General features: G+C 40.0%; 1 protein-coding gene across 2 annotated transcripts in view; it reads right to left on the reverse strand.

Moving 5' to 3' along the window:
- Positions 1-22,773, reverse strand: part of ccnc (cyclin C) — a 37,566-nt gene extending 14,793 nt beyond the window's left edge. Inside the window, exons 1-6 of one of the 2 annotated variants that reach the window (XM_069887146.1) lie at positions 22,583-22,773; positions 15,605-15,711; positions 8,702-8,786; positions 3,927-3,996; positions 2,398-2,449; positions 390-445 (exon numbers count right to left, since the gene is read on the reverse strand). In XM_069887146.1, coding sequence (XP_069743247.1) covers positions 390-445; positions 2,398-2,449; positions 3,927-3,996; positions 8,702-8,786; positions 15,605-15,711; positions 22,583-22,614 — 402 coding nt within the window. In that variant the 5' untranslated portion in view covers positions 22,615-22,773. Of the gene's footprint in view, positions 1-389; positions 446-2,397; positions 2,450-3,926; positions 3,997-7,904; positions 7,986-8,701; positions 8,788-15,604; positions 15,712-22,582 lie in introns of those variants that run through there. The other variant, XM_069887145.1, reaches the window with a different exon arrangement.
- Between the last annotated feature and the right edge of the window lie 2,047 nt (positions 22,774-24,820).

Genomic DNA, 24,820 nt, shown 5'->3' on the forward strand with positions numbered 1-24,820 from the left:
ACATCTCATTCCATATATCCACTATCCTATATGGAACAAGTTGCCAGTCAGGTCACTTTGAAACTACTGAAGAAAAGTTGCATGGATTTCAAACCAAATGAATAAAATAGAAAAATTGAGGGATACTGAATAAGGTACATGCGTGTTAAAATATGCTTTGAAAGTTAAGATGGACAATATAGTTCAAATGAAATGTCACAAGTGGACAAAATTGCTAACATTTGTGGTTGTAAAATATCTATACATGGTACATCTTAATGGTATGCCAAAGGAAAATAATTACTTTTATATAGCGCAGCTTTGACATGTTTGTATCTATTTATACACATAGGTAGGATCTAATGAGTAGTAATCCTTCATTATAAAAAAGAGACAACTTTAATACTTACATGGTTCATTCTGTAGGGAAATTCCTTAGGAAATGCATAAGAAAACCTAGTTTTCACTATGTCATAATGGAAAGGTGAAAAATTAAATGTCGTAAAAATAAACTCAGTTTTACACATTGAAATAACTATGCAGATTGCTTTGCTTGTTTTAGCGGCCCTACTCATAATGAAGCAATATTTATTTTATATAAAATCTAAATAGGCATTTAAAAATGCCAGAAAAGAAAGGTGCAGAGGTAAGGAATGGGAGAAACTTAAAATTCAGCAGAGGAGAACATCAAAGCAGTTTTGAAAACTTCTATGGACAAATAATCATGCTTAATTTTTTTTTAAAAGGATACCACTGGTGGCATATCTATAGAAAACAAAAGGATGTGATATATTGATACTTTCAGAAGGAATTTGATAAAAATCCTATACAAGAGGTTGGTGTGCACAATTGAAGCAGGAGGGATTGGAAGTATGGCATTTGGGCAGGCCCCTGCGAATTGGAAAGTAGCAAATTTAACTCTCCTGTTGAAGGGGTTAGAAAAAAGGTATCCATAGGCCAGTTAGCTTAATGTCCATAGTTAGGAAAATGCTTGAAGGAATCATTGAAGATGAAATAACAAGATATCTGGATAGAAATAATCTCATCAGCAGATGCAGCCTCCTTTCAGGAAAGGCAGGTCATATTTAACTAACCTAATGGAGTCTTTGAGGATGTACAAAATGCATTGGATAGAGGAGAGCATGTGAATGTCTAACCGAGATCAGGATGAATTTCACCAAATGGTAATGAACCTGCAAAATTCTTTCCAACTTAAGGTAGTGAAGGCAAAGACTGATGCTAAAAAGATCAAGGGGTTGGAGGGGAAAGTGGGAACAGGATACTTAAAGGGATCATCAATCATAATAGTGCTGAGTAGTAGTGAAAAACCAAAAGGCTCCTATTTTCTATGTCTCTTTTGAAGCAGATACCCAAAAAAATAAATTATTCCTCAGAAGAAAACTTAAATAAACCTCAGTGGCTCATAGACAACTTTCCATTTCAAAACTACAGTGTCAAGTTAGTTGTACGTGTCACAAAGATAATACAATTGAAGTGAAAACATTTCCACGCTGCGAAATAAGGAACAGATTGTGAACAAAACACAACTTCAAATTTATGGAAGTTTAAAAAAAAAATCCATCATTAAGTGGCCACATCTACTTTACCACTAGCTACTGATTATTTTAATATCAACAATTTGTTCATGCCTTAAACTAACCTCAGTCTTCGCTAACAATAAACATATCTTCCTTTGCTAGATGGTAAACCGCTAACTCAGAAACCTGCAAAAGGTACCTGTAACAAATTGTACCAAAAACCTTCTAAGTAAAAGAGATCCAAAGAAATTTCTACTGAAGTTAACAAGAGGTCTTCTTGGGCGAATTAACAGCAAGTCTCATATGAACAGTGGTTAAAAAAAAAATGGGCCTATAACATTCTGTGGACTGCAGCTTACAAATAGGAGCAAATATTGTCTAAAATTGTCTCTTGATGTGAAAGCTATTTTTAAACTTATAATCAACAAATATGCATGTGAAACTGCCAATTATTCTATATATTCAATGTAAGTAGCTGCCTCAATCACTGATCCAGATTTACTGTTAACAAGTTATACAATTTCCTTTATTCATGAAGGCAAAATAATTCAACAATTTCATGTTCAGGCAATCCTCACGCTACAGCCATTCAGGTAATGGAAATTCACCCTTACAGAATTCACAAATCACTACAAAATAATTGGATGTACCAATTACAATTTGCTTTCATGGAGACTTTTTAAACTAGTTTCTTAACACAGATGACATGGGTTTGGTTGACAGAAAAATATCACAATAGGCACAGCTTTCAAGGAACGCATCTCCCATAACTCGAGGTTGCCTGCAGCATGACTTCTGCCTATCTTCTGTTAAGTGAATAATGATAATAATTTTAAGATAGAACATTTTGAGAAATAACAAAACAAGTCTTTGCACTTACACACAGAAGTTGAAGCTGAAATCAAACGCGTGTTTGAGACCACACCAAATTCCTAAAAATAAAAGAGTAGATTATAACAAAAAGTTCCACTCAATACAACACAAGGTTAGAATAAATTGAACTTCATATTTTGGTTTAATTTCAGAGTCTTAAAAATTAGGATTGCAACTTTCAATTACCCCCTCAAATGTGGTTGAAATTAAATTACAATAAATTTACACAACAGAAATAATTAATTTTTCTCCTGTATCTATAGCTCCTAATATTAGTGTCAATTATAGTTTATTGAAAGTATATTTTATGCATATATTGCTTTGGCGCTTCATAAAATATTCAAAAATCTGTAGCAACTGTATTGCACTAATTTATCTTTCGCAATATTACTTAGCCAAGAATACTCCAGCAGGTATTCTATGATATCAAGCATACAAATTGTAATATGTGTCAAATGCAAATAAAATGTATATAAATTTGGATAAAAATCCCCAGATATTATATTTGCTTATCTATGCAGAAATATGATTTTCCACAGCAAAGAACACCTAAAATTTTCAAGATAAACTCAACAAATACTATTTCAATAAACTGGAGAAAATCTTCTTTCAGTATTATTTGGCAACATTATTTCAGCAAGTACTTACAAAGAGTAATGTTTAAAATACTTGGGAAAATAGTTTAATCTGAACTATCACCTTTCTTGCTTAAAATAATGCCACAAAACATTGGAAAACAACAAGAAGCTGGAGGATCTCCATGGGTAGAATGGGTCAGTCAATGTTTAGAGTCATGATCCTTTATCGAGACAGCTGTGGCTTTGTTTTGGCCCACGAGCCGATTCTGCCCAATTACACCCAAATGACCTACATACCTGGTACATTTTTGAAGACTAGGAAATCCACTCAGATATAGGGAGAATATACAAACTCCTTACAGACAACGTGGTATTCGAACCTGGTCCCAATCGCTGCCGTTGTAACAGCATTGTAACAGTGCCATTAAATCATCCAAAATATTCAAGGTAATTTATAACATACAGTATTCCCAAATCACTTACCTTTCCACTTTGACAATGCTGGAGGGAACGAGCTCTTATCATTCACTGAATCCAACTGCTAAATGTGAAATATCCTTTTATCCTTGCATACTTCCTTGAATAAACACCAGGCTTTGCCTGATTTCATGATACTATAAAAATATTTTATGATTAAATATTTTTACATTTCTTTTACTCCATATGTGACAAAAGGACTACAACTGTTCTGCAAGAACATCACAATAATGCACTGTTTATTTCAAAGTCCACAAGTGTCAAAACTCCTTTAGTTTCACCTCAACTCCCTTTACTTCTTGCATTGCTATATATTCCTTAAAATTTTTCCAAAAATCTATGCAGGTACAATTTCTGAATATCATACTCAATAAATCTTTCTCGAAACTAGTCATTCTCATGGTACTTCTATTTTCTGAATATTAATAAACCAAAAATTATTTGTTAATTTATTAATAATAATAATAATAAATAGAAATACCTCTACTTTTGATGCTAAAAACACACAAGTTGGAGCCATCAATACTGGATCTATACTCTTCAATGAATACCTAACATAACAAAAGATCTCGGTAAGATTTTGCTCATAATATATTTTTATATATCTTGCCATAAAACATTTTTTTTCAAATAAGGCATCAAAACAAATATTTTCCCTCATCTTTCCAGCACCTTTTAAAGGAATTTATCTGAGCAATTTTTATTAAATTGAAAGATCGCTAAAACAATATTTTCAGGTCATTTATCATACTTTTGTTTTTAAACCTTGTTAGAATAATGAGGACTGGATATAACAACACTGATTGAATGACAAAATTATTTCATTGGTTGAAGTGTTTGAAAATAAAGTACCAGAAAGTGTGACAAAAATACACCTTGCTTTTTACGGAATGTCCCTAAGTATACCCATAAATTGAAAATAAAATAAAGGAATTTTATTGTAGGAAATTTGGTTGGCATGGTCGAGTTGGGCTCTATAAATCTAAAGCATAGATCACAATTTAAAATTAATCGCAGAATTGTACATACATTGGCAAATCAGGAAACATACAAAATAAAACTAGTCACCCACTTGACAAAAATGTCAAATATGAGGCAATGTCTTTATCAATGTGCATAACTGATATTTTATGTTAAAATAAATAATGCCTGATGATAATCATGGTGATGTTGTATGTATTGACACATAGCACCAAGCACAAGAAAGTGAAAACAAATATTGCAGAGAAACTTCATTTAGATGGTAGTTCACCTGTCACCTGTTCACCATCCTAACCTAAAATCGCATTGACACCTCAACACAACATCTCCTCATTTGTCAGGAAGGCACAACAGCAACCACTTCCTGAGAAGACTGAAGTGGGCAAAGCTACCAGTCAGCATCATGTCAGCAAAACTAAGGAGCTGATTGTTGACTTCAAGAAAGGAAAGCCAAAGGTATACAATCCAGTGATCACTGGGGGGAAATTCAGAGGTGGAGTGGATGAGCTAATTTTAATTTTTGGGAGTCACCATCACGGAGGATCTTTCCTAGACCAAACACACCAATGGCATCATGAAGAAAGCACATCAGCGCCTTTACTTCCTCACAAGTTTGTAGAGGTTTCATATAACATCAGAAACCCTGGCAAATTTCTATAGAGGTGTGGTAGAAAGTATGCTGACCAGCTGCATCACAGTCTGGTATGGAAACACCAATACTCCTGAGTGTAAAGCCCTCCAAAAGGTAGTGAATACAGCCCATGACATCACAGGCAAAGTCCTCCCCACTACTGAGCACATCTACAGGGAGCACTGCGGGTCGGAGAGCAGCAGCAATCATCAAAGATCCTCACCAGCCAGCACAAGCTGTGTTCTCACTGCTGCCATCAGGAAAGAGGTCTTGGTGCCACAAGACTCACACCACCAGGTTCAGGAACAGTGGCTATCCCTCCACCTTCAGACTCAACAACAAATGCATTCAGAGACTCATTTAAGGACTTTTACTTGTGCACTTTATTGATTTTTGTTTTCTCTGTATTACAGTTTGTTTACAGTTCTTTGTTTTTTTTGCACAACTTATTAGAGGTAATTCTGCTGCGCCTACAGAGTATGTACTCTGACAATAAATCTGAATCTGAGCTCTATCAAGAGTATTCTGGTGGAATTTGCGAATTCTTTACCTGACAATAAACAGGACCAAAACTGAAATAAGTTTTCTCAGCAGCTTGTTGCTACTCTGAAGGGGAAGAATGGTAAACGAGAGATGGAATCTCGGCAGTTTATTGATATTGGAACTGATGATGATCAAGTGAACCGTGATCTAGAAGAAGAGTTTCATATTTGAAAATAATGTCTGTGTTCTTTTTGATTGTTCTGTTTGATGGGGTTGGTCCAACTGTAGATCCTTCCGAAGTCGTTGGCCACTTTGTGGCATTTGTCACTCCCGCGTAATTGGGGGAAGTAATACCATTGGGTATTTTTTTTTTAATTTTAAATAGGATTTTTCTTTTCTTTCTATTTTTACTGGTTGGGTTAAGGCTTTATATAAAATTCCCACTGCTTGAGTGGTGACAAATGGTCAGCTATCTTTACCTTTTACATTGACTAGATCAATTAGACAGGATTGTCCTTTGTCACCATCTCTGTTTGCATTGGTTATTGAATTTTTGACGCAGATTACTAGGCAAGATAAAGCTATAACACGTATTAAGGTGAATTCTAATGAATATAAGATAAATATGTTTGCAGATGATGTGTTGATATATTTAACACATCCTTCATGGACTTTGGAGACCTTACATGAATATTTCGAACAGTATGGAGCATTATCTGGTTATAAAGTAAATTGGGAGAAGAGTGAAATTATGCCTTTGCAGAGATGGATTATTTGTCATGTAGACAGATTGTGGTTTAGATGGTCTAATTGTATTAAATATTTTGGTATTATTATTGATAATAATTATAATCATTTATTTGCATTGAATTATTTATCATTACTGACTAGAATTAAAGATGACTTGAATAGGTGGAAGGATTTACCAATAACATTGGTGGGATGGGTGAATTGCATAAAGATGAATATCTTTCCTCGAATTTAATATTTGTTTCAATATATTCCGTGTAAGATACCTTATAATTTTTTTTTAAGGTTTTAAATTCTTTGGTAAGAAAGTTTCTGAGGAAAGATAAAATGGTGAGAGTTTCATTACAAATCTAACATGGAAATATGCATTGGGAGGTTTATAGCTACCTAATTTTCAAAATTATTACAAATCAGCTCTGTTAAAATTTATAAATAGGATGTTTCAAGTGGATAGCCCCTTGGTTTGGGCTACTGTTGAATCATCTCAGATTGGTGAAAAGAATATGGATCAATTTATTTATGGATGGAATTCTCAGTTATTACGTAGTTATAATTTATCGGTATTGAAACACTTGTTTGAGTTATGGACAAATAAGAATGAACTTTTAGGTACAGAAGGTAAAATTTCGGCTAAGACACCTTTGTTTCAAAATTAGCTTTTACCATTTACGATCACGAATCAACTTTTGAATTTATGGGAACAAAAAGGAGTGAAAATGGCAGAAGATTGTTATGAGGCAGGAATATTTTATTTCTTTTCAAAGAATGAGAGAGAAATATGATGTACCTTTGAATACTCTTTTTACATAATTATCAGGTTAAAGCTTCATTGTTAGATAATTTTGGGCATACCTTGTGCCTTTCTAGGTCTAAATTTGAGAGTTTAATTATTGATAGTGGTAGGAAAGGTTTTATATCGAACATGTATAATTTATTGCAGGTTAAAATGCCTAAGCCAAATGTAGATAAAACTAGAGTGAAATGGGAGAAAGACTTAGGAATGTCTTATCTCCCCAGATGAGTGGATGTTGATATGTGAAGATAGTATGACTAAAATTGTGAATGTGCAATACAGATTGGTTCATTATTATTTTATTCATCAATTATATTTAACTCCGGAAAAATTGAAGAAATTTAAATAAGTCACTTCAGATTTATGTTTTAGATGTCATAAGGAAGTAGGAACCTTCTTACATTTGGTTTGGCAATGTGAGACGGTTAAACCTGTTTGGAATAAAATTAAATAATTTTTTGGGCAAGTTATGTTTAAATTTAAAATTCCATTTGACCCTATGATATTTTTTATTGGGTAATATTAAATTATTGTTTTTAGAGTTAAAATTAGATAAATTTCAAATTGCTTTTTTGAGGTAAACCTTAGCAGTAGCTAGGAAATGTCTTGCAGTTACATGGGAGAATGAGATTAAATTGAATATTCAATGATGGCATGTGGAGATGAAGTCATGTATCCCGTTAGAGAAGATAACATATAATTTATGAAATAATTATCCTTTTTTTGTTAAAGTTTGGAGTCTGTACATGGATCGGATGCATTCTAATTGTTAAAATATTATCCCATAGATGGGTGGAGTGGTCCCAAATGGTGACACATACCTGAATGTATTGCTTTAATTGTTCTCCTCCATCTTCCTTTTCTTCTTTCCGTTTTTGTGGGGAAGTTTAGTGGTGGGTGGGCTAGGAGGAATAGGGATGGGGGTGGGGGGGGGGGGTTTATGGGTTAAAATATGTATTGTATTGTATTTTATATGTATCATTTATTATTAAATATAAATAAAGTTTTCAAAAAAAAAAGAGCGTTCTGGCTGGCTGCATCACAGAGTGTACAGTTGCTGCAGAGAAATGGATCAGATGTCAATCCACAGGACCATAAAAGCAACAGAGAGGATCACTGGAGTTCCACACCCACCCACCCCACCCCACCCCAACTCCACGGCATCTTTCAGCTGTTCCTGTTGGGAAAGAGATACAGGAGTACCAGAGTCAGCACCACTAGGCTGACAAACAGCTTCTTCTCACAGGCAGTGAGAATGCTGAACGACCAAAATAACTGTTCACACTAACCATCCAAGTCTCTCATATTTATGAAGCAGTATTTATTTATATATATAAGAATACTTGTCCTCCATATGTTTGTCTGTATGGGTGTTATGTCTAACTATATAACTGCGTGTTTTGCACCGAGGACCAGAGAACACGGTTTCATTGGGTTGTACTTGTGCAATCAGATGACAATAAACTTAACATGAACTTGATGTAAGTAGGCACTAAAGGAACATTAAGAAAATAAATGCAGGTCTTAGCAACAAGTGAGAATAGTCTGTTTTATTACAATTGGTGCTTGATAATAATGGAATAGTCTAGAATAAAAATAAATGAAAAAGTAATCTTACCTAGCATAGAATCTCTTGAAGTAGACTGTTGCTGTGGCAATAACTTGCTGCCTCAATTTGAGGTGCTCCCCCAGGGCTTGGATTACTATTGGTGTTACAAGAAAAAGTGTTTATTCAAAGTTTACTCTGTCCTTTAGGCATTTTTTTTTAATTGAATTGGATTTACCAATATATCTTAACCTAAATCTTGTATTTATATTAGTAGTTATAAGATGTAACTTCTACATATATTTCAACAACTATAATTTCCCATTTGGTACAGTTTACAATTTAAACTCCCTTCCCACATATGTAGCAATATGTTTTGCAGAATGGTATATACTTGATTAATAAAGACAAGGTTTTAGTGTACTCTTCAAGGAAATTGCCTAGTTTGAAAAGTTAAAGCAAGTATTGACGTAGGGGGTTAGTGTAATGCCTTTACAGCGCCATCGAATCCTGCACTGTCTGAAGGAGTTTGTATGTTCCCCCTGTGTTTGCATGGGTTTTCCCCAGGGACTTCTGTTTCCACCCACTATTCAAAAGGTACCAGGGTATTAATTAATTGGGTGTAAATTGGGCAGTATGAGCTCCTGGGCTGAAATGGCCATGCTGTATATCTAAATTTAAATATAGCCACTGTGTTTACATTTTACTTGAAATACAAGAGGCACCAAGTCTCCAAACCTAATGACCTGTATCCAAGTGCCTCAAAAGAAGTGCATTCACTATCAGAGTATTTATCAGACTTCTGAGGAGCGGTCAGAGAATTGTCAATCTGGAAATGCAATGTCACTATTCAAGAGAAGGAATGAGAAAACCAGAAAGTATTGGCCAGTTAGTCTAACATAGTTTTTTTTTAAATGTGTGGGGGGGAGGGTAGAGAGATAGCTAGAATCCATTATTAATAAAATAATAGCAGGTCATTCAGAAAAAAAAACACAAGACAATCCAATTAAGACATTTTGCTTTTTGCAAATGGAAACTGTATTTAATAAATTTGCTGCACTTATTTGAGGAAGTTATATATAGGCTGGATAAAAGGCAACCAGTTTATACAGTGTATTTCGATTTCCAGAATTATTAACAAGATGTACTTAGAAGGTTAACTGTACAATGTAAAGAGTGCAAGGGGTTGGCAGCAATATCTTGACATGAATAGAACATTGGTTAACCAACAGAAACCAGTATGTTGGAATAAATTGATTATTTTCAAAATGGGTGTACTAACAAGTACAAGATCATCTACAAACTATCTTGATGATTTTGATTACTTTTTTCAAATGTGGGTGGTTATCAAGTTATGAGGACATAAGTAACCTATCTAAATCCATTGATGGCTAAATGAAGTTAGCAAATGAAGGACAATTTGAGCAAATGTAAAGTTATCAAATTTGAAAGGAAGATAAACAGAGTAGGACCACAAAGTGTTGGAGTACAAAGAGATCTGGGAATCCTAGTACTCAAAACCAAAAATATTAGCAGTTAGTACAGAGCAAATCTGGGGCTTTTATTGTAAAAATAAACTCAGGATGCTTTGATGTAATTTTACAAGGCATTACAAGAGTACTGATCTCTGTAATTGAAGATGTGCTGGCACTAGACGCAGATCACCAGATTGATTTCTTGGATAACAATTATTGAATGAAGAAAGGCTGAGAATACTCAAAATTTTGGATTTTTTGTCATATTATACTTGCTGCAGTGTGAAAGGTTCTTCCTCGAGCAGTCTAGCAAGTCAACGCTAACAAACATATAACCCAGTAGTTTTCAAATTTTGTCTTTTCACCCACATACCACTTTAAATAATCACCTCGTGGCGAACTGGCCCCATTTGTACCACCACACCAGCGGGGCAGCCGTGAGCAGATGGCGCTGCCAGGGACCTCTTTGCCATGTGGGTTTGGGCAAAGCGCACGCCTCGGGCGAGCGTGGTGACGTCACTGCCGATGTGGGGTCAGAGCTCATGCCGCCTTTATAGGGACTTACGCGAAGTTTGAATAAAGCAGTTCGATGAAACCCCCAATGTGGTCGTTGTGAGTTTCAATCTGTGTAGTAGCCGTTACAATGGTGACCCTGACGAGCCCAAGATGGTTTTCTGCCCTCCAGAGATGGATTCTGCAGCAATAAACACGGTCATGTGAAACTTCCCCCTTCAGGACACATCGCCCACGCACTTGGTTCGGACAGGCGAAAACACAGTTTTGCCTCCGATACATCACATCAGACACCATGATGTTCTACCACATCGTGAGTGTGCTTGATGAAGGAAATGCAGCCAGGGTAGACGACCACAACCCACCAGAGGAAGGTAAATATCTCACTCTCAAAAACCTCCTCCTCGGCACCTTCGGCCTCTCCCCGCAACAGCGCGACTCCAGGCTCCTACACTTGGTTGGCCTGGGAGACAGAACCCCATCTTCCCTCATGGACGAAATGCTGGCGCTAGCAGAGGGCCACGGACCCTGCTTCTTTTTCCAACAAATTTTTCCTCGAACAAATGACTGAGGACATACAACTCCCGCTGGCAGATAGGGATTTCTCAGACCCATGACGAGTCGCGGCCTGCGCAGACGTCCTCTGGCGGACCAAGCGAGAAAACGAGGCCACCCTTAGCTAGGTTGCCCACCCAGGGCCCAGTCAGCCGTAAGAGACCCCCCCCCCCAAGCACAAACAGGAAGTACACCACCCCACCTGGTGTTTCTTCCATCAATGCTGGGGGGGACTCAAGCCCGCAAGTGCAAGCAACCCTGTACATTCCAGGGAAACAACCCAGCCAGCCGCCGTTAATGGCTGCAACGGCTGGCCACACGAGCAGCCTCCTGCATGTGACTGACAAATCCAGCAGCCAACGTTTCCTGGTAGACACCGGACCTGAACTGAGCGTGCTCCCCCCGACTGCCCTCGAGGCCCGCACCCGCGTACAGGGCCCAACCTTATGGACAGCCAACGGATCCAACATCAAGACCTTTGGCACACGCAACACACAGATCCAGATCAGCAAGGACAAGTTCCACTTGATGTTCGTGCTGCCCTCGGTGGGCCCAGCGCTGTTGGGGGCCAATTTCTTCCGGGCACTCAGCCTGTTGGTGGACATCAAAGGCAAGTGGATGGTAAATGCCCGCATCTTCCAATCCATCCGCCTCTACACCAGACACGTGTGGCCCGGGGATAGCTTCCATCAGCGCCCCTAAGGACGAGTATTCTCACATGCTCGACAAGTTCCCCTCCATCCTGCAATCAGAATTTACTTCCGCCATTTCCCAACATGGAATCTGCTACCACATCTCAACCCAGGGCCTCCCCCCTCTCCACGCCAAAGCCAGGCGGTTGCCCCCTGAGGAGCTGTAACTGGCAAAGGAGGAGTTCTCTCGACTGCAGGAGCTGGGGATTGTCCGCAGATCGGATAGTCCTTGGGTTTCCCCCCTTCCACATGGTCCCCAAGGCTTCCAGGGTTTGGCACCCATGCAGGGACAACCGTCGCCTCAATGATATGACCATGCCAGACTGATACCCCATCCCGCACATACAAGACTTTATGGCCAACTTGCATGGCGTCCGGGTTTTCTCGAATGTCTACCTGGTATGGGGTTACCACCAATTCCAGGTCCAGCCCGACGACATCAGCAAGACTGCAATTGTTACTCTGTTCAGCCTCTTCGAGTTCCTGTGGATGCCCTTCGGCCTCAAGAATATGGCCCAGGCATTCCAACGCCTGATGGAGGCGATGGGCAGAGACTTGGACTTCGTACTTATCTATCTCGATGATATCCTCATCGCCAGTTGGGACCACGATGAACACAAGGTCCATCTCTATATGCTGCTCACCTGCTTGGCAGAGATCGGCCTCACGGTCAACGTGGCCAAGTGCCAGTTCGGTAAGCAGTCCCTGCAGTTCCTGGGCCATACCATCTTGGCGGACAGAGCCACCCCTGCACCCGAGAAGGTCACAACCATAAGCCAATTCCTGAAACCCGATACCCTCAAGGGCCTACAGGAATTTGTCAGCATGGTTAACTTCTATCATCGGTTCATCCCAGGGGCGGCTCGCATCACGTTGCCGCTGTTCACACTGATCACCATGAAGAACAAAGCCCTGGAATGGACAGAAGAGGCCAAGAATGCTTTCATTGCGACAAAAGAAGTCCTGGTGAGCGCCACCCTTCTAGCCCACCCGTAGCCGGATGCTCACATCATGCTCTCGGTGGATGCGTTGGCTACAGCCGTCGGGGGCTTCTTGGAGCAATCAGTCAACAGCCAGTGGTGCCCGCTCGCCTTCTTCAGTAGGCACCTCCGATCCCCGGACCTGAAGTAGAGCGCCTTCGACAAGGAACTCCTGGTCCTGTACCTAGCCATCAGACATTTCCGGTACTTCCTGGAGGGCAGGTCATTCACCATGTTCACCGACCACCAACTGCTCACTCAGGCCCTTGCTATGTCAAAGGATACCTGGTCAGCGCACCAGCAGCGGTATCTGCAAGACGTTCACCCTGGACATTGAGGGCAAGAGGGAATTGTTCACAATCGACTGTCTCAGGGTGGCACACCTGGACCTTAGCCAACCGGTAGCGACAGGCCAGCCGAAACGACGAGGTCAGCTGCCCAGGCAGTAAGACGCACAAGCCAGTTCTGGAGGGGTTGTGTGGCAGCGCACATCCTCCTGGCGAACCGGCCCCGCTTGTACTGCTGCACCGACGGGGCAGCCATGAGAAGATGGTGCTATTGGGGACCTCCATGCCGCGTGGGTTTGGGCAAAGCGCGCGCCTCGGGCAAGCGTGGTGACATCACCGCCGATGTGGGGGTGGAGCTCACGCCGTCTTTAAAGGGATGCGTGTGAAGTTTGAATAAAGCAGTTTGTTGAAATCCCCAATGTGGTCATTGTGAGTTTCAATCTGTGTAGCAGCCGCTACACCTATGTCATACATGCTCTGTGATTAGTAAGAATTACTTAAAGTGGTATGTCAATGGAAAAAAAATTTGAAAACCACTGTTTTAATCGTATCCAATTGATTCGTTATGTGCATGGTTTCATAACTCCAAAGGAAATGGGCCAATGACAATTTTTCTCAAGCAAAATATTTCAGTAACAATTGGGTCTACAACAGTGGTTTTCAACTCCCCCCCCCACCCCCCCCCCCACCCCCCACCCCCCAAGCAATAACACACACACATATCACTTTAAGTAATCCCTTACTAATCATAGAACCCCTATGGCATAGGGAAAAAAAAGTTTGAAAATAAATGATAAGCCAAACAAAATACAAAAGTAAGAGAGCAATTATAGTATAGTATTACAGTGAAGAATATCAATTAGTACAGAGAAAGAGCTATGTGGCTCATTTGGAAGACTGATACCTGAAGGGTCAAAATTGTCTAAGCCTGTTGGCGTTTGAATTCAATCACACTCTTGAACTTCTCCCCAGTTTGAGGGTGGGGAGAAGAGAGTGCATCCTTCAATATATTGACTGCCTTTTCTGGGCAGCAGGATGTGTACATGTAGTTGATGGAAGCAAGGAAGGTTTGAGAGAAGAATGAGAGGTGATCTTATTGAAATACAAGACTCTTTGGGGTACTGACAAGGTGTGCGCTTGAAGGATGTTTCCCCTAATGCAGGGGTTCCCAACCTGTGATACATTTGTTCTTTTCAGGGGGTACATTGGGTCTGAGAGAATAACCACTACTGTACAATAAATGGTGTTGTAATCTGCAGTCAGATTGCACAATGTCATTTTTTTTTAATCCTTAATTTTTAGGGGTACATGGGAACCTATAAAAATGTCCAAAGGGTACAGAGGAACAAAAAGGTTGGGAACCCCTGCCCTAATGGGATAATCAAGAACTAAGGAATGAGTTTCAAAATAAGGGGATAGCTATTTAGGATGTAAGTGGAGGAATTTCTTCTCTCAAGGACTCACAAATTTTTGTAATATGCATCACAGGTCGTTGTGAATTTGAATATATTCAAGGAAAAAAAACTGACCAACATTTGAAGAAGGAAATCAAGGGAAAAAGCAAGATAGTAGTTATGGCGTCATGAATGGAACAGCCACAATTTAACAAATAGCAAATAGCAAAAACAGGCTCGCAAGATAGAATGATCTTCTCTTACTCCTGTTGTTAACTGACAGAAAAAAGAAACATGGGAAATCTTTCAAAGTTTCCCAAAATACATGTCCTTGTAAATGTCCAGGTAGTCCTCAACTTACGAACATAATTGGGACCAAGGGATCAGTCGTATCTCAGAAAGGAACAAGCAGAATTTTGACAATGCTAAGGGAGTAATAAAGTCTTAAAGCAAACTTTTTAAAAATCAAATCTTTTTTTCATCGTAGATTTTTGTTGTATTTGACAAACTATAACAGGGATACAGGGCATGTAAAAGCCAAAATGTGTGTAGTTACCTTGTAGTTGGTGTCCCATGGTCCATGGGCCATGCACGGCCATCTTGATTTCTGTGTGCATGCACGAGTCTTTGGTTGGTGCATGCATGGTGGGTTTGCTTATTGGAGTTCTGTTGGCACATGCGCGTGAGTTGAGCGTCATGACAATATTGAATTCGTGCCCTTAACTTGCACATGCACCAACTGAACTCCAATATGCGAACCCACTGAGCATGCGCCATCTGAACTCCAATATGCGAACCCACCGCACATGTGCCAACCGAAGACTCAAGGATCCACAGAAGAATCAAAATGGCCACACCCAGCTATAGACCCAAGGATGCCGACAAACAAGTATGCACAATTTGGTTCTTACATAAACTGTGTACATTTTAAATTTTTCATGTATCTATATATATAAAATATATATATATATTTTAAATTCGGCTGTATGTGTAGATGGACACAAGTTAAGTAAGTCATAAGTCAGGGAGTACGTGTACATTTTTTTCATGATAATTACTAAAAAAAAATACAGAATTACCATTAGCAAAAAATATTTGCAATTTCCAATATTCTTCCTCTGCCAGAAATTTCAAGTCTTTCTGGCGCTCTTTCATCACATCTTGCTTATCAAGGATCCACTGTAAACTGACAGAGAACAAGCAAACTTCAGTGTTTAAAATTGACAACATTAGGTGAAATGTATCACATAGTATAGAAATTTTAAGGTAAATTATAATTTTATAGGCATTAGAGGGACCACCAGTCAGCTAAATTCTGTAAAAGATCGAAAATTAAAAGAAACTGAATCAAAAACAATAGAAGATGGAAACAGTAAGTAGGTGAGGTAGTATCTGTGGATTGACAAACAAAATAAACATTTCAGGTTGAAGGCCCTTCATCAAACCAATTTCATTACCTAATGTTGATATGAAGATTTTATCTAAAGTTTTAGCGCATAGATTAGAAAATATTCGATCAATTCTGACCAAACTGGTTTTATTAAAAATTGTCATTCTTATTACAGCATACATCAATTATTGAATAATACATTTACCCTCCATCCCAATGACAGAATGTGTTCTTTCAATAAACACTGAGAAAGCATTTGATCAGGAAGAATGGGAATATTTATTTGCTAATTTTGGTCCAGTTTTCAATAAATGGATTAAATTATTACATTCATGGCTCATGACTTAAATTAATTCTAATTCATAACAATCGAAGATGTTTAGGCTGTATGGGGGAATGTGACAAGGATGCCCTTTAAGTCCTTTGCTTTTTGTAATAGTATTGGAACCTCTACCTGCCATCTTCCGACAGTTTAGAGAATTTAAAGGAATAAATAGAAATGCAGTTAAACATAAGTACCGGTATCTTTTTATGCAGATAACCTATTGCTCTTTATTTCAAATCCAGAGGTTTCAATACCAAATATATTAACTTTGCTTGCCCAATTTGGTCAGTTTCAGGTTATAAATTAAATTTCTGTAAGAGTGAACTATTACCCACAAAGGCATCTTTTTCAATGTATCCAAATGTTCCGTTCAAACTACCGAAAGACCAATTTCAATACCAAGGTGCCTAATCTTTTATCTGGGATTTCTAACACCGGCACTTTTTTCAGTAATGAAAATGCCCGACTGCCTTGCTGCAAGCCCCTGCCATCCTGCTCCCAGACACCCCTCTGCCCTCAGCCATCTGTCAGTCACCCGCCCCAGCCGTCCGTCAGTCACCCCCCCCCCACATCTAACTCCTGATGCGGCAGTAGGGGTGCAGTGTGCTGAGCCCGGAGTACACTCACAGTGGTAGTTGGCGACGGTTCAATGCAGGAGCAACAGCCATTTTCGTTACCCATAATCCTTCATGCTGCTGGAACTGCTCAAATAGCACCAGAGTGGTTCTAGCTGCATGAAGGATTATGGGTAAGGAAGACGGCTATTGCTCCCATATTGAGCCAACAACTGCCTACTTCTCTCCCACCAGGTGCTCGGGGCCAAGGGTCACCTTTCCACCAAAGGCAAGTGAGGGCGGGGGCAGGGATGAGGGACTGAGCCAGTTTTGTTTTGAAGTTTTACTTTAAAATTTAAAAAAAATGCTAGTGATATTATGGTCTTTATTTATCTAAATTAATTTAACACCCCACACCTCTTGTTTTGTGCAATTTTGAAACATGCTTTAAAATTATTCTGAAAACCAGAATATTCTGAACAATTGCAGGTTCTGAACCCAACAATCCCAGATAAAAAGTTAGACACATGTATTACAATTAGAAAAAGTCAAAAATTTATTGAAAGAAAATGTCTTCGTATTACTTAATCAGATTAAAGTATTATTATTGGGATGGTCATAATTTTCTATTACAATGATTGGATGTATCAATTCAATTAAAATGAACATCTTACCTATATTTACGTACTTTTTTCAAGCCTTACCAATTTTCATTCCCAAATCTTTCTTTAACTCATTAGATTTGGTTATTTCCTTATATGTATGACAAGAAAAAACAACCATGTATAAAGCCCATCTTCAAAAAACTAAAAGGAATGGGGAAATTATCATTTCCAAATTTTCGATTTTGCTATTGGGTGAACTGGATATACTTGAGTCTGTATCTCAAGAGAATGTTCTAGCTTTTTAGCATGTTGATAGCCAGATGAGAAATTTTAATGAAATAACATAATGACATATTTAAGCTTGGAGAAAATTAGATATAATATTATAGATAGAGAGTTTCAATTTCAAAAGTTGTGGGGCCATTTGATAGAATACCATCATGAATGGCAGATTTAAGTAATTTGGATGTTCTGGAAATTCTCTGTCTAGTTTCTAAAGGTTGCTACTTTTTTTTCTACAAGGTAACATTGATTAGAGGGAGGGGGTAGATTAGAATCAGATCTTTATTCCTTTTTTTTATAGATTAACCAATTATATACAGATTTAATTATGGTTGTCCTAGATCACATTATCACATTAGACAGATATTACTTTTGTTTCTATGCTGTATAACTCTTTAATGCTACAATTTAAACTGGTGGAATATTTTACAACATTAACATTCTGTATAATGTTTCAGATCAAGCATTTCTTCAAACTATTAACCATGGTTCAATTGACAATTACTCTTTCTGCAATCTGAAATTCCTGCATCAACACTATAGTCCTAAAATCTAGGCTGACATTTTTACAAAGTACAGAGAATGCGCTATCAAATAAAAGTATAGATATTTTGCATGAGACATTAAACTGTCTACTCTCACAACTGGACTCGAAAAAATGCCATGGCATTAATTTAGAAGAACAGTAGGACAGTGTCAGAGTACATACATGCCATCACAATATACTCCAGTGTATTGGTCAAAATTTATGTGGAAATTAACAATATCAAAATCATATTATTAGTTAATTATCATTATACATTTGTGGGAAAGTAATGGGTACAAACTGGCTGCAATATTTTATCCCCCTTAAGAATTTTTCACTGACAGTAATGCATTCTGTGGCATTCTAAGCCAGGAACAGTCTTTTTTAAATGCATCATTTTCTTTTATTATAGAAGCCTATTTATCAACAACCCAGCGGATTCCTATCCCCTTTGAATTGGTAAAATTTGCATTTCACTCTCAACTACTTATGCCTCCTTAAGGGAACCAAGGCCACAAAAGGCCCTGTAAAATGCAACTCTATTTCTCTCATACTGATATGGAATCAGACTTTTCACAGTCTAATCCTTGAAGGTTCCCCGCATCACCGCATCTTTCTATTTTAGTATATAACACCCAATTTCCATAACCTCTGAAATCACCGATACACATTGTCAACTTAGATTTTCTCAGTTTCTGTACAAATACAAGTCTACTGCTAACAGCTGCATTAAACACAAGGGCAATAAAATATATTTTAAACTTTAAAAACATTTCTCTACAAGTATGACTATAAGCTATATCTCAGACCTAAATAAACAGCACAAAGGACCCCAAAACCCAGCAGCAATAGACATTCACCAAGACGTTACTTAAACAGAAGTTGTTCTTACTCATCTATAAACATGAAAGCAGAATCAAACTTTAACTTAACTCTATTAACTTAACTACCCAACTTAATCCCCTTCTAATTCTAAGCGCACGTCTATGTAATGTGTGTGTAAATTTAAGAAAAGTTATTTGGTTCATACTTCTCATTCCTCCAAGTTCACTGGTTGCAGGGAATTCTTATACTGTGCACAGAATTTAATATGTATAACGTTCACCAGGTGCTCGAAAAATTAATGTTTACCACTCAAGAAGATTCTTTGGAGGTTTGCAAAGAGAGATTTGTTGTTCCAGGATTCCCACAACTGAGGTACCACCATCAGTCACCTCAATGTCTTGCTGATGAAACTTGCCCCATCAGGGTTCTCCAGATGATAACCTCTTTCTTTCAGGCTATCACAGAGTTTCTTTCAGTTCCACTTATTCCAAGAGAAACATCAGACAGATAGCACTTCCAGCCATCTGCCACTCTGGAGTTTGTTTCAGTTCCAACCAGCTTCTCCTGCTTGTTTCAGTTGTCCGTCTCTTTCTCTCTCCAACTGCCAGAAAACCCATGTGACTTCTCACTTGCAAAACCCCTGACCTTCTCCAGCAAACAATAGGAGTTAGTCTTCTTGGTCAAGCTGTTGTCTTTAGGTAAACAAAACCCCAGGAGTGCCCTTTCTGTGCACTCTGTCCAAACCCTTGCAAAGAGCTTTTAACAGCCAGAGTGTCTCCTGCTTGTTACTTTAATGACTTCATTTTAATTAGCACCTACTTGTGAAATGTGCACAGCATTCTCCATAGTTTCTGTAAAGTTACTGAATGTGAATTCTTCAATATTTCAAATATCTGTTTTAAAATGTGTATGTATGTAACCTACTCTAATTTTACCAATTTATCTCCCAAATACACCTACAAATATTCCATCACACACCATTTATTTTTAAAGTTTCTTATATTATACAAGAATATAGACGTCACCAGTCAATCTTCGAAAATGGTCTCAGAAGTGTTTTTGTTCCTAATGGCATCATTCAGATCATAATGCCATAAACTCCATTTGTGATCACTACAGACAATTCCAGTGAAAAGAACAAATATGAAATAGGTTTTTGGAATACTTTTTCAAATGGATCTTAAAGTTTGGAGTGCACTACCACACCCCAAATTAAAACATGGATCACTCACACTCATTTTCACTTAATCTTTTCTTGCTTTTCTAAACCAAGCCAAATAAATACATGACTAACTTTTATAGATTTAAATAGTTTAACAGAAAGAGGAGCTAATATTAAATTGGTCTATAAAAAAGTTAATCATAGAAAATGTACGAAAATAAAGGCCATTTGTGTCTGTTTCAGAATTGTAATGGTTCAGAATTGTAAAGGTTAAAAAAATTGTTAATCAAAATGGTAAAATGGTATAAAGATGGAGCAAAGCAAACCACCTCTTGTATCCAAATCACAAGAAAGGCAGTGTGATGAACATGCACAGTTAATCAGATGGCATCAACATTGGACAAGGGTGGGGCCAGGTGTACGATCACTGAACTCCTTCCCATGCACATGTAAGATGGGGGAGGTTGGGTCAGGTGAACACTTTCATACAGAGGCTGGGTATAGGATCACCCACTTTACTACCTAGGCTGGATGTCAGGATCACTCATTGAACTCATAACTATAGCCAGGCTGGGTCCAGGCATCACCCATGGAACAACGAGCCAGGCTGGGTGCAGGCATCACCCACTGAACCTACTCCTGTTGCCAGTCTGGGTGTAGGCATCACCCACTGAACCTACTCCTGTTGCCAGTCTGGGTGTAGGCATCACCTACTGAACCTACTCCTGTTTCGAGTCTGTGTAGGCATCACCCACTGAACCTACTCCTGTTCCCAGACTGAGTGTAGGCATCATCCACTGAACCTACTCCTGTTTACAGTCTGTGTAGGCATCACCCACTGAACGTACTCCTGTTGCCAGTCTGGGTGTAGGCATCACCCACTGAACCTCCTCCTGTTGCCAGTCTGGGTGTAGGCATCACCCACTGAACGTACTCCTGTAGCCAGTCTGGGTGTAGGCATCACCCAATGAACGTACTCCTGTAGCCAGTCTGGGTATCGGCATCACCCACTGAACCTACTCCTGTTGCCAGTCTGGGTGTAGGCATCACCCACTGAACCTACTCCTGTTGCCAGTCTGGGTGTAGGCATCACCTACTGAACCTACTCCTGTTTCGAGTCTGTGTAGGCATCACCCACTGAACCTACTCCTGTTCCCGGACTGAGTGTAGGCATCATCCACTGAACCTACTCCTGTTTACAGTCTGTGTAGGCATCACCCACTGAACGTACTCCTGTTGCCAGTCTGGGTGTAGGCATCACCCACTGAACCTCCTCCTGTTGCCAGTCTGGGTGTAGGCATCACCCACTGAACGTACTCCTGTAGCCAGTCTGGGTGTAGGCATCACCCAATGAACGTACTCCTGTAGCCAGTCTGGGTATCGGCATCACCCACTGAACCTAATCCTGTTCCCAGTCTGTGTAGGCATCACCCACTGAACCTCCTCCTGTTGCCAGGCTGGGTGTAGGCATCACCCACCGAACCTACTCCTGTTGCCAGTCTGGGAGTAGGCATCACCCACCGAACCTACTCCTGTTGCCAGTCTGGGTGTAGGCATCACCCACCGAACCTACTGTTGCCAGTCTGGGTGTAGGCATCACCCACTGAACCTACTCCTGTTGCCAGTCTGGGTGTAGGCATCACCTACTGAACCTACTCCTGTTTCGAGTCTGTGTAGGCATCACCCACTGAACCTACTCCTGTTCCCAGACTGAGTGTAGGCATCATCCACTGAACCTACTCCTGTTTACAGTCTGTGTAGGCATCACCCACTGAACGTACTCCTGTTGCCAGTCTGGGTGTAGGCATCACCCACTGAACCTCCTCCTGTTGCCAGTCTGGGTGTAGGCATCACCCACTGAACCTCCTCCTGTAGCCAGTCTGGGTGTAGGCATCACCCAATGAACGTACTCCTGTAGCCAGTCTGGGTATCGGCATCACCCACTGAACCTAATCCTGTTCCCAGTCTGTGTAGGCATCACCCACTGAACCTCCTCCTGTTGCCAGGCTGGGTGTAGGCATCACCCACCGAACCTACTCCTGTTGCCAGTCTGGGAGTAGGCATCACCCACCGAACCTACTCCTGTTGCCAGTCTGGGTGTAGGCATCACCCACCGAACCTACTGTTGCCAGTCTGGGTGTAGGCATCACCCACTGAACCTACTCCTGTTGCCAGTCTGGGTGTAGGCATCACCCACTGAACCTCCTTCTGTTGCCAGTCTGGGTGTAGGCATCACCCACTGAACCTACTCCTGTTGCCAGTCTGGGTGTAGGCATCACCCACTGAACCTCCTCCTGTTGCCAGTCTGGGTGGGTGGACCAGTGGGGTATGAGGGCACCGCTCTCTGCGCCGGGCGCCGTAGGCCGCATTCTCCGATCAAACACTCACTAATGCGAGCTCTGCCAGAAGTTGCCAGCCATCTCCTCGCTCGCCTCCACTCCGGACTCTCCGCCCAATTTTTCCTCTCTCACCCCCTCCCCCGCCCGCGTCTGTTTGTCGGTATCTTGTCCCTCAAATCTTCTGTCCGAGCTTCCCTGCAACTTCGAAATGTTTCCGCCACGAAAGCCGAGGTCGCGCCGCAAGTGCCCGGTTAAAACGGTTCCGGGTCGTTCCTCATCCGGCCTCCCCGAAATCGTTCTCCGCTCGGAAGGGCGCGGATGCAAGTTCGTGCAAGGCTTCCCTCCCCGAAAAATAACAATGCAATTTTAGCGCGAGTCGGTTCAATTCAATGCTCGTCAAAGTTAACATTCAAATGTTCTCCCCAAAACAAACTGAGAAACTGGATTCCCTGTCAGATTAGTATTCACGTGCAATATATATATTAAAATGTAAGTACACTCGCTCGACTGTGAATTCTACACCATTTTACTGAAAATTAAGTTTATCAAATATTAGGATGCAGTTATAAACTAATTTGCAAAGTTGTGGTAAAATTCAAACAAGAGCTGCAAACTTTGTTTGCTGAGAATTTGTTTTAATTTACTTTGTTATCATGATGAACACGTTCTTCAGCCCATGATTTCTGTGCTAACCATGATGCCTGGTGCCCGTCAATAATCACAAAAGGCTGATATTGTGAAACAATTAACTGAAGACAGGCGCTACCAATTGTCACATTTGTGGCCCGAAATGTGAAGATAATAAAACATTAAACACAAGTTTATCAGGTAAACTTCTTAGTGTCTTTTTATTTTCCCATTTCCTTTGTTCTCCTGCTTGTGTTCTTATCTCTCTCTCATACCACGTGACTTCCGGTACATCTCATACATATTCATTATCATGACATCCCTCCTTTAAGCAGAAATAAACTTTACCTTCACTTACCAATATACCTCGGAAACTTACAAACATTGTAACTAATGGTAATACTAAAACTCAACTACATAAAATTTACTTCCTACAGCATTCATACATGCACTTTATGATATAAGATTAAAATACTGTCCCAAAGTTCTTATTAAAACTATGGCACAAAGTCTTCGTTTCGTTTGGGCACTTTCCGGTTTCGTTTCGGCCTGCCTGCGATATTGTCGTCGCTTCTCGGTTGTTCACTCTCGGCGTCGGAAATACTGCTCGCCACGGCTTCGGGTGTTTCTGGCGCTCTAGTCACTTCATCAGGAGTGCTGGTAACTGCCTCTGGAACATCATCAGGTCTCTCAGTTTCAGCATCTCGTATTGGCCTTTCAACCTCTTCGCTCGATGTATCTCTGGACTGGTACCTTTTTACACCTGATACATTTCTCTTATACAGGACTCCAGTCGGAGACTTGACTGTCACCATACTGCCACTTCTGGATACGACAGTATAGGGTTGATGGTAATAAGGTGTGTCTAGCTTACCACCAGTTTCATGCCTCACTAGAACATTATCTCCTGGCATGATGTCTGAATACTTGGCTCCACGTTTCGAATCTGTGTACAGCTTTGCTGCACCTTTCTCCTGGTCGTCTCGGATTTCCTTTATTTCTGGCATTTTTGTGCGGATTTTTCTCCCAAAAAATGCTTCTGCAGGACTTTTTCCAGTGGTTGCATGAAGCGTTGCTCGATAGTCAGCCACATAAGATAGCAATGCTTCTTGCCAATTTTGTCCTTCTGCGTGTGCAATCCTCAATCGTTTTTCAATGGACTGATTTTGTCTCTCTACTTCTCCATTGGCTTGCGGCCATTTCGGAGTTACTTTATGATGGTGGATACCTGTGGTCCTCATGTATTCCGCAAATGTCTCTGAAAATGAATTGTGGACCATTGTCAGAGTATAATGTAACAGGTACTCCATATCTTGCGAATATCTCTGCTAACGCTTGTATTGTTTTTTCAGTGGTTGTGGACTTCAACACCATGTACTCATAGTATCTGCTGTAGTAATCTATCACTACCATAATTGATTCACCCGTCGGTAAAGGTCCAAGAAAATCAACAGCTACGTCGATCCACGGTCCTGTCAGAAGTTGCGTACTCCGGATCGGTTCTGGCGGATTACTCCTACTTGTGATTTGACATTCGTGACAAGTTTTAACAAATTTCTCGGCGTCTTTATCACAACTTGGCCACCATACCTTAGTTCTGAGGTTTTGCTTGGTACCAATAATGCCTAGGTGTCCTTCATGCGCTAAGGATACAATCTTC

This window comes from Narcine bancroftii, chromosome 6 (genome assembly GCF_036971445.1).
Source record: "Narcine bancroftii isolate sNarBan1 chromosome 6, sNarBan1.hap1, whole genome shotgun sequence".
Classification (NCBI taxonomy): Eukaryota; Metazoa; Chordata; class Chondrichthyes; order Torpediniformes; family Narcinidae; genus Narcine; species Narcine bancroftii.